Source organism: Colobus angolensis, unplaced genomic scaffold, assembly GCF_000951035.1.
Source record: "Colobus angolensis palliatus isolate OR3802 unplaced genomic scaffold, Cang.pa_1.0 Scaffold100, whole genome shotgun sequence".
Taxonomy (NCBI): domain Eukaryota; kingdom Metazoa; phylum Chordata; class Mammalia; order Primates; family Cercopithecidae; genus Colobus; species Colobus angolensis.
Window position 1 is genome coordinate 7,819,295 of NW_012110920.1, and position 13,734 is coordinate 7,833,028.

The 13,734-nt window shown below is 43.0% G+C and overlaps 1 protein-coding gene across 2 annotated transcripts in view; it reads right to left on the minus strand.

Annotated features, from left to right (window-relative positions):
- The window catches only part of KCNH1 (potassium channel, voltage gated eag related subfamily H, member 1), a 457,455-nt gene that overhangs the window by 119,445 nt on the left and 324,276 nt on the right, over window positions 1–13,734 (minus strand). For both annotated transcript variants that reach the window (XM_011938344.1, XM_011938336.1), the window contains exon 9: window positions 9,823–10,075. In XM_011938344.1, coding sequence (XP_011793734.1) covers window positions 9,823–10,075 — 253 coding nt within the window. The remainder of the gene's footprint in view (window positions 1–9,822; window positions 10,076–13,734) is intronic.

Sequence of the window (13,734 nt, forward strand, 5' to 3'; positions counted from 1 at the left end):
CTAGAACTTAAAGTATAAAAAAAAAGAGAAATTACTCTGTGATATAAATGCTGTCCCTAAAAGTATTAAAACGTCACCCAAATATGGGTCATCAGCTTTCCTTGTGGGGACTATGCTGATCATGAGAAAACAAGGCTGGCATCTCTGTCTGAATAGGGACTCAGCCATAAATGGTTAAGTTAAAGCAATGGTTTGGAAACTTCATGACAATTCTCCTTCTGTTCTTCATTACTGCGATTAGATAAAATTAAATTAGCCAAATCTCTCCACCAAGCAAACAGAACACAAATCTTCCACTGAAAGCAGGTGATAACTTTCCAAGATTGCTATGGATGAGAACTTTGCTTTTTCCCCTTCTGATTATTTATAAAAGAATATAAGTGAGTTATAGAAAATAACTGAAATATGTTGAAAAATAGACAATAAAAATTACAAATAAGTCTACTGTCCAGAATACTTCAGTTAACATTTTGGTATACTTTCCATCTTTCTTTTACTCATATATGCATTTTGATCTAGTTAAGGTTACTATATATATAGCTATATATTCTGCTTTTATCCCACTTAAAGTTATATTTGAAACATTTTGCATGCCAGTAAAACTTCTTCATATCATTATCATAACAACTGCCTTAATTTACTATAATTTATGATTCAACCAATCCCTCTGTCTAGACACTATAAAGTTATGAAAATTTCCTTTAGAAAGATCAATCCACTTCCTAACTGCCAGTGTCTTCGGGGACTGTAAACCAATTTTTAAAATTACTTAAGCAAACACAGAATTAGGAAAGAGACCTGGTCTCCGCCTCCACCCTCTCTCAATCAGATAATGTGTGCATTACATGATACAAGTGGTTTTGTATTTCTGAAGTTCTAGATTATTCATATTATAGCTTCTTTCTAAAAGTACAGACTTAGTTTAATCTCTTCAGATGATGGAACAGCTGTATGAGTATTAATGCTTGGTTGGAGTGTTTAGGGTGACACTTACACATAGCCTCCTCCCTCTGTGCTAAGCATGAGCAAACAACATTATTATATGGCAAGTGGCAGCAATATTTACCTAGCAACTTCAAGTCCCTGGAGCACTGTGGAGCAATGCACCACAGTGATGGCAGTGCTTGGGGACCCCCTCCTCTCCATACTCAGCTCACAAGAATCTTGGGAAGCATCTCTGTGAAGGATTTAGCTTCTCCAATCCTCTAAAATAATGAGGGTTTATAGAAAGTTATTGTTGCTTTTGTTGTTGCTTTAGATCTTTGTCAGATAAGCCATTCTGTCTTCATTGCCTGGCCATCCTCCTTTTCAAGAACCCTTAGAGGGAGGGGCTGGCTACTAGATGCAAAAATAAATGCCACTTTTTTTCTGATTGAATTGGTAAAAAAAAAAAAAATGCTGTCATGACATCTATATGAAAAATAATATCATTCTTCCAAATTATATCCTAATAACCAACAAATGTGAAATTTGAAGTAATGTTGACTTTCTCAATATCCCCTTGAAAATTAAAACAAAATTTTTCCCCACATTTAGAAAGTAGCATATATTCTTTTAAAGACAACTTGAAAGACAAATATGTTTTAAAAATTAAAATATCCTAAAGCCTCGCAAACAAGACATGCACTGTAACACGTTGGTGAAAACACCTATGGGCTTTTATCTATGAATGTGTTTCCCTCACATAACTGAGATCAGATGCATTTAAGAACTGTATTTTTCTTACTTTGCTTATTTCTAGTATTGTTTAAAATTTCTTGTGAGTATTGTGAATGGCTACACTCCCATTTCTTTCTTTCTTTTTTAAGAGACAGGGTCTTGCTATGTTGCCTAGGCTGGAGTGCAGTAGCTCTTCACCAGTGTGATCACGGTGCACTACAGCCTCAAAGTCCTAGGCTCAAGTGATCCTCATCCTCCTGAGTAGCTGGGGCCATGGGCACAAACCACCACACCTGGCTTTCCCAATTCCTTTCAAATGCTCTGAAATACTTGGTCATTTAGAAAAATATTCCTATGTTCTATCTGTGTCTTTTTAAAATATGCATTTCATATTTCTTCCTCTAAATCCCAAATTTCTGTCTTGACCCCTGGTTTCTTTTCCTGATTCCAGACCCACAGGGTCCAAGTCACTGCTGGACTCTCCACTTTGATACCCTATTGGCCATTAAATGCAACAGTGTAACAGGTCAAAATGAAGCTCACCACTTTCTTTCTCACCACCATTTCCTCCTGACTTGATCTTCTACCACTGATGCCCCCATTTCCCACTCATCAGAACTGCTTCTCTTGCTTCCCTCTCTTTGCTTCCCATATCCTACTTACAACCTTACAGACTCTGCTTCACGATGTTTTATCCACCTTTCTCTCCCAACTATGGTTGGCAGATTTAGCAAATAAAAATACAAGATACCCAGTTAAAATAGAATTTCAAATAAATGAATAATTTCACTCATAAGCATATCTCATGAAACATCTGGATAAAATTTATACTAGAAACTATGTGGGGCTGGGCGCGGTGGCTCAAGCCTGTAATCCCAGCACTTTGGGAGGCCGAGACGGGCGGATCACGAGGTCAGGAGATCGAGACCATCCTGGCCAACACGGTGAAACCCTGTCTCTACTAAAAAATACAAAAAACTAGCCGGGCGAGGTGGCGGGCGCCTGTAGTCCCAGCTACTCGGGAGGCTGAGGCAGGAGAATGGCATAAACCCGGGAGGCGGAGCTTGCAGTGAGCTGAGATCTGGCCACTGCACTCCAGCCCGGGCGACAGAGCAAGACTCCGTCTCAAAAAAAAAAAAAAAAAAAAAAAAAAGAAACTATGTATTGTTTACATGAAATTCAAATTAAACTGGGCATGTGGTATTGTATTTGGCAGCCCTACTCCTGTCTCCATTTTTACTGCCTGCATCTTAACACTCCTTACTTCTGCTATAAGCCATAGTTACCTAACAGCCTCCTGGTCTCTCTGTTCAATCCATTAATCTTTACAAATCACAGCTGTAATAGTGCCATGCTTTACTCACCACCTTCAGTGGTTTCCACTGCTGAGTTCCTCATGCTGACCTTTAAACTCATCTCATAGACTAGCCCTGATATGCCTCCCCAGCCCCATAGCCCACTGCTGCCCCATGGGGCTCTCAGCTACAGCTCAAGTAACTGTCTTGTGGTTATGAAACACCCCCAACACTTTCCTTCCCTAGGCCTCAGCTCACATCGTCTTTTCTATTTAGAATGCCCTACCTCACCTGTCCAAACCTTGACTCCATCCTCACAGAGCTGCTACTCTAGGCCTCTTATACAGATCACTGGGAAGTTGATCCTACCATGTGGTACGTCAAAAAAGTGGAGAATTGATCATTTCATGTGGTTTAGGTTAATCTAATAAAAGGTCTCCTACCCAGTGCATCCCTGCCTTAGTTGCTTCCCCACGTTCATCATCTCATCCCGTTCCACAAAAAACATCAAGCAGTAACTGCCTAAAGCAATGTTTCTCAAAGCGCGGTCCTCCAACCACATGCATGGAATCACCTCTGGGGCTAGGGCTATAGATTCAGAACCTGTGGGGAACAAATGGGGCTTGGCATGATGAACAAGTTTCCCAGCTGAGTTTTGTGTTCACTATAGTTGAGAACCACTGGCCTCATGGAAATGCTGCTCAGTCTGCTTTGCTCACGTTGGTACCTGAACATGCCACATGCATTTCCATGTATTCTCTAATACCTCTGGAGGCCCGTGCTGTACTTTCCACTTTCAGACTCAGACTACAAAACTCCTACTTGTCCTTCCAAGCCCAATTCAACTTCTACCTCCTGCATGAGCATTTCCCTGCTCACTGCAAGAAGTCTATAGAAAAAGGTACCCACATTACTTATTGCCACTAGCCATGCATTTGTCTCACCACATGTAATGGAACATTCCTGCAAGACAAGGTTTTTCTCTGTACCCCTAAAGAGATTAAGACCATGTTATGCTCTGGTGATTGCTAAATAAATAGATGCTGCAGTAATATCCAAATAAGGTCAATGGACTCAAGGAAGCTAACTAAGCAAAAAAGAGAGTACCTTCCAAATTAGGAACTGTGACAAGGAGGTGTCCTTCTAAAAATAAATAAGTAAATAAAATAAAGAAGATTTCATCCATGAACAAGCATTTATGCCTTTATGTACATATAAGTCCTAACTCAATAGTGACAGGACTGCAAGAAAGATCTGTGCCACGTGAACCAGGGCCTGCTCATCAATCTTCCCCACGGCTCTTCCCATTTCTTGGCAGACTTTGGCCCATCCACAAATCAAGAAGAGAGTTTCCTGTCGTCGAAAGCCATACCTGGACCTGTTCCAAAAAGACACTGCAAACTGAACAAAATAGACCCATCTTCTTTCCTCCTTCACTTCCTCCTCCTCTGGCCCTGTTGACTTCTCCAGTCACTTCCGGAAACTATTCCCTGTCCTCACCTCCCACTTCCCGGAGGTTCTCCCTCCCCTGATGTCTGTAGATTCTGGCTCTCCTTCTACTTCCTTATTCATGGGCTCACCATTTTTCCTGAGCCTCTCTGCTAGTCTCCATGTCTCTGTATTTGTGGAACCCAAATCTTCCTGTCAACCCCCTTTCTAAAACTCTCTCTGGGTCCTTATCCCCATAAGATAGTCTTACTCTGGACTGTGGGGCTCTTCACAGCCTAACCTCTGCCTTCCTTTCAATTGCATTCCATTCAGAAAATAGCCTCTGGTGCTTTCCGTGTGCTAGGTGCCAGAGATATGAAATCAAAGAGTCTGGGGCTCACAGGAGAGTGTGGAGTAAACATGCAATTGAGGCAGCGTGATAGGCTCGGCAGAAACACAGGAGGCCTTTGAAGACTCTTAACCAGCTAGTGGCAACTCCTGCAAGGAGTTATAGCAGAACCAGGACTAGAGTTAAATCTCTAGCTTCAGGATTCTTTTTACTGCTTGATGCAACCTGACCAAAATACTTCTGTTTGCCCCAAGGAAAAAAAAAAATCCACAAAACAGAAAAACACAAGATGATCCATAAAGAAAATACAAATTCAGTATTAAAATGCAAAACCCACAAACATTACTAAGGGGACACTAAATCGCAGTGAAAGGAGATCATATAAATACTGCACTTATAAGATAGAAATGCAGGGAGATACTTAACACACTTATGCAGAGCCCAGATGCTAGTCCATGACACATCTATGTTGCTGAGTCACACAGTAACACAGAACACCACGATAACAACTTATATGCAGATGCTACTAGTACTGCTTGCATGGGGGAAAATGGTATCTCTACCTTTTAATACTGTTATCTATAAAAAATTAAATTACTTTTTAAAATCTAATAAATAAAATGCACATGTGAAAATCTCAAATTTATTTCAAGGAGCCAAGAAACTAGATTTGAGAAGCCATTAAGTGATTTCTAAGGGAATTCCAAAAAGATATAAGGATTTCATGCAAAATTAAGGCAGAGAGAAGAGTAAAGGGACAGGAGATCATAAGAGATTTCTGATATGTTCTCTGTCCTCAGAGAATATCATCTAGATTTGTGGGACCACGTTTTAAACTGCAGACTGTGATCAGGTCAGGAAAACAATTTAGTGGGTCATGATGGTCATTTTTTTAATGAAAGAGAACATTATCTAATAGAAAATACCAGGTTGCAACTCACATAGCAAGAGAAGTATCAAATTCTGTGTATAACTGTGTGTGTATTTGTATATGTATTCATTTGCAACATAATATACATTTCGTATGGCAGGTTCCAGTCACAAAAGTTTGGAAAACACTCTTCTTTAAAAGACTTTCCTTTGAAGGGCTTTATTTTTAACACAAACTAAACAAACTTAGTTATGAGTACTGGCCCTTTTCTTTGTTCTTGGCATCTGTGCTAAAATTAAACAGAGAATGTGAGTGGAATATTAGAACTGGAAGGAGGAGGCAAATTAGCAGAATGTAAATGAGTGAACTGATAATAACAGAACAAAGAGCAAGATAACGAGATGGATGAGCTCTGGCGTTTTTTTCTAAAACCTCTTGCTTGTGATAACTAAGAAATACTTGGATATTTTCTGTCCTCTTTAAAGCACTGGATATACAGTAGCTGCTCAATAATTGCTCATCCAATGATCCTCTATAATACCTGCATTCTCTCCATGGCAATGCTAATCATGCAGAGTGATGGCTGTCTTTCCACTGTCAGCCCCCTCCACTTGTAGGAGGCTGGACTAATGTTTGGTCCACTGCTATATCCCCACCCCTATGACAGTGCCTAGCAGATAGCAGGTGTTCAATGCATTTTGGTTGGATTGTATTGAAGGGCATAAACAGACAATAAAGTTATAATGCCCATTTGATGCCTAACTCCCTTGCAAGAACAAACTGATTTCAGTCCATTGACCAAAGATGTGCTAAACATAAAAAAAACAAGAACAAAACTCTAAATTTAAGTTTCCAGGGAGTCAACAGCTTAGAGTCACTTATGCCTCTTTGTCCAGAGCTCAGGTTGACTCGAAGGATTTGTCTTGACCTTTTAGAGAATAAGAGCCCCTTGAAATCTGATAAGGTATTTAGAATATTGAGTTTGGACCTACTTTTCAGACCCAGTCTGGCTCCTAGAGACAAAGTGGAGAAGCTTTTTCTAGTGTAGACAGCTTGAAGGCAACAACCACTTTGAATCCAAAGCTGCCGAGCTATTTCAGAGATCCTGTCCACATTGCTAACTAGAGCAGGCAGAATGCCCGGGAAGGCCCAAAGTAGAGGGCCAGATTTAGAGACGCAGTCAACAAGGTCAAGTAATTCAACAATAAATCAAGCCCTGGTTTCTTCCTCACAAGAAGCCCAGGATGAAAGGAAATGAGAAGGGGCTAGGAAGCTGTTTATCTCCCCCCACCCCTCTTCAGCTCCGTCATGCCTCTATGCCTAAGTCTAGGTGTTCAAACCAACTCCTAGAAATGTAGCTGTGTGTGGTGAGTCACGAAGGATGCCCTGAGCATGGAAAGGCATATGGTAAGTTATCAGTGGGAAGATGAGTGAAAGATGCCCTTATCAAAGGGTTAAGTCAAAGGTCAAACGTAAAGGATTGCTCGCTAGTTAATAGGTGCTCATCTCAGCCAGGCAAACATAAAAACATGGCTATGACCACCAGTGGAAATTCCTCTTTATCATGCATGCTAGAACTTAAAGTATAATAAATAAATAAATAAATAAATAAAAGAAATTCCTTTTTATCAAGGAAACTGATGAGTATTAAAGGTAGAGAAAAATGCTCCTTCATATCAGACATACTAAAGCAATGGTTTTTACCTTCATGAGTCCTATGTATACACAGTTGAATCTCGCTTCTCTGTGAAAAGGGGGCAAGGCACAGAGTAACTCTGGTCTGCAGAGTTCAATGGATACCATGGAATCTAGAACACTTATTTTGGCAAACAGTTTCAGCCTCCATTCCCCACCCAATTTCTTTTTGCTTGTTTTTTGTTGTTGTTGTTGTTGTTGTTGTTTGTTTGTTGAGACAGGGTCTCCTTCTGTCACTCAGGCCTCAGGCCAGAGTGCAGCAATGTGATCATGTCTCACTGTAACCTTCGCTTCTGATCCTCCCACCTAAGCCTCCTGAGTAGTTGGGACCACAAGCATATACCACCATGCCCACCTAATTTTTGTATTTTTTGTGAACACAGGGTTTTGCCATAGTGCCCAGGCTGGTCTTAAATTCCTGGATCCAAGAGATCCATCTGTCTCAGACTCCCAAAGTGCTGGGATGATAGGCATGAGCCACTGCACCCGACCACCCCACCCAATTTCTATCCCACTCTCCCTCTGACCATCTGCCAATGTATGCTGAAGGAACATATATCATCCTTGGGTTAACCTAAGCAAAATGTAATCAAGAGAGCCATTTGGCTTAGGGCCAAAAAAACAAGAAGGAAGCTACATATTGTGTGCTCCAAAGTCAAGCAGGAACAAAGTTGGGGCTTTTCTTTTTCTTTCTTTCTTTTTTAAAATAACACTATCTAATGTCTCTATGTAGTTTGAATCTCAATTCTAACTTCAGCTTAACTTAATCTCCTCCGGCCTCAGTTTTCTAATAAATCATTTGTAAAAGATAAAACACATGTTTACAATCTCTACCAGTACCTGGCAACTTAATGGGCCAGCATACTACATTAATTATCATCAGAGGCCAGGCGTGGTGGCTCATGCCTGTAATTTCAGCACTTTGGGAGGCCAAGGCGGGCAGATCACAAGGTCAGGAGATCGAGACCATCCTGGCTAACATGGTAAAACCCCATCTCTACTAAAATCAAAATAAAACAAAACAAAACAAAAAAATTAGCTGGGCATGGTGGCAGGTGCCTGTAGTCCCAGCTACTTGGGAGGCTGAGGCAGGAGAATGGCGTGAACCCAGGAGGTAGAGCTTGCAGTGAGCCGAGATTGCACCACCGCACTCCAGCCTGGGCAACAGAGCCAAGATTCCGACTCAAAAAAAAAAAGTTATCATCAGAATTGCAGTATTACATTTTGTAATCCATTTTGGATTGAAGCAGAGGTTCTGGAGTCAGAGGGACTCTGGAATGCTGGCTTCATGAACTTCATCAGCCATGAGGAAATTTCCTTAACCTCTTTGAACTTTAATTGTCTCATCTACAAAATGGGGACAATAAAACCATTTCATAGGGTTACTGTAAGGGTGAAATGAGTATCTGTGTGTCAAATGCTGTGTGTCAAATGACCATAAGTGATAGCTATTATTATGATGATGGCTTGCCCCCTTAGAGATATGCCACCAATAAAGAGCTGTTCTCTGGCTAGCTCAGAAAACCAGACACATTTCCTAAAAGCTACTGATGCTCAATGTCCTGATTACCAACACATTCCCCCACGTCCCTGCTCCTCCTCCCACATTCTCTATTGCTGTAGATGGCATACCAGCTTCCCTGTTATCCATGTGAGAAAACCTATAGTCCTCATTGACTCCTCCTTCCCCGCCACAGCAAATCTGTCATTGGGTTCCAGTGATTCTACTTCTTGAATATCTCAACTCCATCTGTTTCTCTCCATCTGCTTGCCACAGTATTAGTTCAGGCCACCATCAACTTGCCTCTAGATAACATGCCTCCCACCTGGCATGAGGCTCCTTACCTCAGCCTTCCCCATTCAATCCACTCCCCAAGCTGCAACTACTGTCATCTTTCTAAAGTACAAATCTCATCATGCCTCTCCCCTGCTTTCAGCTCTTCATTGGCTCCCCCAAATAATCCCAGTCACCTAATGTGGCTTCCAGAGTCTGCCACGATCTGCCTAGTGCTTCGCTCCCTCCCTAGTCTGATATCTTACCATGTCCTCTCTTGTGCTCCAGCCACACTAGATAATTTGTAGTTCCCCAAGTGAGTCATGAATTTCTCCCTCTGAAAGGATGTGACACATTTAGAATACGTCATCCCTTCTCTTCTCCATGCTAACTCATTCTCAATTTTTAAGTTTTAGCATAGGTACAGGAAGCCTTCCCACTTGAATACTGGGTTAGATGTGCCTCCCATTGTACTGTGAACGTCTGCTTATTTGTTCATCTCCTACACTAGACTGGGAGCCCCTTGAGGATAAAACCCATTTTTCTTATTGAAATACTCCAGACATCAAACAGCGACTGGCTTTGTGCCAAACAGACTCTTGCTGTTTGTTTGTAGGATAGATAAGTTAATATTAGCAATTGGCCCTGCTCTATGAAGCAATCTCTACCTGAAGGCAGCAGTGGCATTGAGCTGCCCAGTAGCTAAGCCAACCCCAGGTACCTTTGCTCGTCCAGCAAAGCCAACACCTACCTAGGATGGCAACCACCTCATCATCTTGGATCACCTCCAGGGAGCCAGAAACCACAAAGCAGAGGCTGTCAACGCTCTCTCCTGCATGGTAGATGAGATCCCCTGGGGCACAATGCACCGTCTGGAACTCCATAGCCAGTGCCCGGAGGCAGCCATCACTGGCCAGCCGGAAGGCCGGGTGCTCCTTGAAAACCTTGCGGTTCAGGTGCACGCAGATGTCAGCTCTCATGTCCTTGGGGCAGATCTGCAGGACCTAGCCAGGCACAGAAAAAAACAGTGTGAGGGTCCTCACTGTGGCCTTCAGCACTTCAGGGGGAGGAGCAACATCCACTACACCAGACTACACTCTTCTAACCAACGTTCCTGTCCTTATGGAGTTTATATTCTTATAGATGAGACAGATAGTTTCTAAAAAAAAAAATCTGTGCTGAATGTTCAGGACAGAGGTCTGAGAGTCAGCACTGGGAGTAAGTAGGACTCTTGTAGACTAGTGGTCAGAGAAGACTTCTCTGGGAAGGTGACTTTTTTTTTTTTTTTCCGAGACAGTCTCACTCTGTCACCCAGGCTGGAGGGCAGTGGCATCATCTCAGCTCACTGCAAGCTCCGCCTCCCAGGTTCACGCCATTCTCCTGCCTCAGCCTCCTGAGTAGCTGGGACTACGGGTGCCCGCCACCATGCCCAGCTAATTTTTTGTTCTTTTAGTAGAGATGAGGTTTTATTGTGTTAGACAGGATGGTCTTGATCTCCTGACCTCGCAATCCACCCACCTCAGCCTCCCAAAGTGCTGGGATTACAAGCGTGAGCCACCGCCCCCGGCCCGGAAGGTGACAGTTAAGCTGACTCCTGCCTAAGTGCCAGAGTGAGCCATGTGAAGAACATCCCAGCAAGATAGCAAACACAAAGGCCCTAAGAGAGCCTGAGCAATGGCCAAAAGGAGTGAGAGCAAAGGGGCAGGAGATAAGGATCAAAGACAACACGAAGTACAAGAGACTTTCAGGTATAATAAGCCTTGGGATTTACTCCGAGTATGATAGAGAAATATCGGAGGATTTTTGAGCAGGAGAATGTCATGACCTGACTTACATCTGAAGAAGATCACTGAAGCTACAGAGTGGTGTTAGAGAGTGCTGACTATAGGGTGTCAAGAGCCTAGTCAAGGAATCTAGTTAGGTCCCTCCTGCAGCTGTCCAGGTGAGAGGTGAGGGAAGCTTTGACTGGAATGCTGGCAGGAGAGCCAGGGAGGAGCAGTTAAATTTAGAAAAGATTTTTAACGTAGAACGGACATGATTTGCTGATGGGCTGAATATAGGGTGTTATTTAACTACAGATATAAAGTAACATTTACTAAGCACTTACTGAGTGGCAGGTGTTGCTAAGCACTTTAGAATCATTCATTCATTTAATACTTATCAAACACATTATGGTTTGCCAGGCATCATCCTAGGCTCTGAGGATGAAGCAGTAAAAAAACAAAAATAAAAAAAGACAAAACTCCCTGCCCTCATATAAGTTACCATCTAATGGGAGGAGACAAATAAGCAAAATAAATAAAATTTAGTGGTAAGTGCTTAAACAATAAAAAAAGGAAAGAAGGATAGGCAAAGTTGAACAGGGTTGTGATTTTACATTTTAAACTGTTACGTGCATTTGCTAATTTAATCCTCCCATAAACTGTATAAGTGTTATTATTATATCATTTTACAATGAGAAAACTGAGGCACAAGGAAGATAAATAACTTGCCCAAAATTGCCAGGAAATGGCACAGCTGGGGTTTCAAACTAGGTAGCTTGACATCAGAGCCTGGTTTAGATCCCAACCAATTCCTATACTAGGCAGCTGCCCCCCCAAAAAAGGCTTGCAATTTTATTATCAACATCTCGGCAGCATCTTGGAATTCAAGCAAAATGAAAACTGGAGGAGGCTATGCAGTTCTCATCTTCTGAAAAAATTAAAAATTTACAGGTTTTTCTAGAGGGAAAAATATTTCTCTGGACTTAATGTTTGCAATAAAACATTGCATGGCCCCTTACATAGCAAGCATTAAGTATGGACACCTTCAAGCAAACTTTTCCAGAGAAATCAGAAGTGTTTCTAAAATAATCCATTCTCCCATCCTAGCTTATGAGCAAAGCTAGGGGCATAAAATCAAATATGTTCAGTGATGACGTTTTCCTTGAGGTTCTGGGTACTTTCCCACCCCTGCTTCTCTGCCTTAGCACAAGCCATTTGTCACTGTATCTGCTGCTCATCCCCAAAGTTGGAAGACTTGCAGCCTCCTTCAAAGTCCAGCTCAAACCTCACCTCACCCCTGATGGCTTCACTTATATCCCCACCCCCTCAGGTGCCCCTGTGCTCTCCTTGGAGGTACAGCAGTGGAAAGAGGTCAAAGAGTTGAAATCCCAGCTCCTTCCCCTCCAGGTGACACTTTCATTTCTCCTATCAAATGCAGACTGTTAACACTGACTTGTGAGATTAAATGAAATTATATCTACCAGTACTCAGCCTGGGACAAAGCCTGGCCCCAGTAGGGGATTCAGTAAGCACATGCCCTTGCCCTGTGTACCTCTGCATTCTTGATCTGGGATTGCAGGATGCCCAGCAAGTGAGCATGCCCTCTGGGAGTACAGACACAGGACAGACCAAGGCAGAGAGGAAAATTCAGAATGCCAATGCTTGGGCGGAGCACTTGCTAAGGACTTACTTCTATAAGGCTCATTCAAAACAAGACTCCTGCAGAAATGCAGATTTAATTTAGTTCCTCTGCTCTCTGAGCAGATCACTAGATAATGGGGAGCACTCACATGCCATGTCAAAACTGTGCCCAGTAGTCTGGAACCAAGACTTATTCTCCAGGTGAGTTCACCTTTAAACATGTGGTTTCCCCTGGGCTAGACTTTACTCTTTCCCTGGAAGAAGCTGCTAGTGAATGAGGCCTTGGCATGGAGACAATGTTTTATTGTGGGCACTGTTCCCAGAGCCAACAGAGAGTACAGTGAGAGCAGGTGAGGGAACCTGGAGGGGAGAAATTGCAAACTGTCACAGCCATCAGTCATTTCCATCATTCTTCCCATCTATTGGCTCCACACTGAGGTGGGTGGGGTGTCTGGAACTCCTTTCTCTGAGTGGAGTGGGGAGGTCTCAACTCTGAGACCCCACAGCCACCCTCCCCGGCTCTGGCCACCTTTCATACTGCTAGGTTTTGAGAAGAGACCATCCTTACTCTTCCTTGAAGGTCTCAAAGGCTAAAGGGAGATGTCAATGTGGAATCTCCTCCAGGCTAGGCAGGACAGGAGTCCTGAGTAAGAGAAGAGGTGTTAGGATCAGGCAGAACTGGATTCAAGTCCCAGCCTCAGCACTCACTAGATGCATGAATGTGAGGCAATAGTTAGCTCCTCTCCCCATGTCTTCATTTTTTTGAAATTTCCTATAGAATTCTTCTGAGGATTCCATGAGCTGTTGTGTGGAACATCCTGGTATAATGCCTGACACATACAAGTGTTCAATGCCTGTGAGCTCTCATTTTTGATGTTGTCATCACAGCAGCAGCAGCAGCAGCAGCAATTTCAGGGAGGCTTTGAAGTCCAGAAGGTCATAGCCAAAAGGGCTTTAGAGGTCACCTAGTCTTAAAGATCATGTTTCCGGCCGGGCGCGGTGGCTCAAGCCTGTAATCCCAGCACTTTGGGAGGCCGAGACGGGCGGATCACGAGGTCAGGAGATCGAGACCATCCTGGCTAACACGGTGAAACCCCGTCTCTACTAAAAATACAAAAACTAGCCGGGCGAGGTGGCGGGCGCCTGTAGTCCCAGCTACTCGGGAGGCTGAGGCAGGAGAATGGCGTAAACCCGGGAGGCGGAGCTTGCAGTGAGCTGAGATCCGGCCACTGCACTCCAGTCCGGGCGACAGAGCGAGA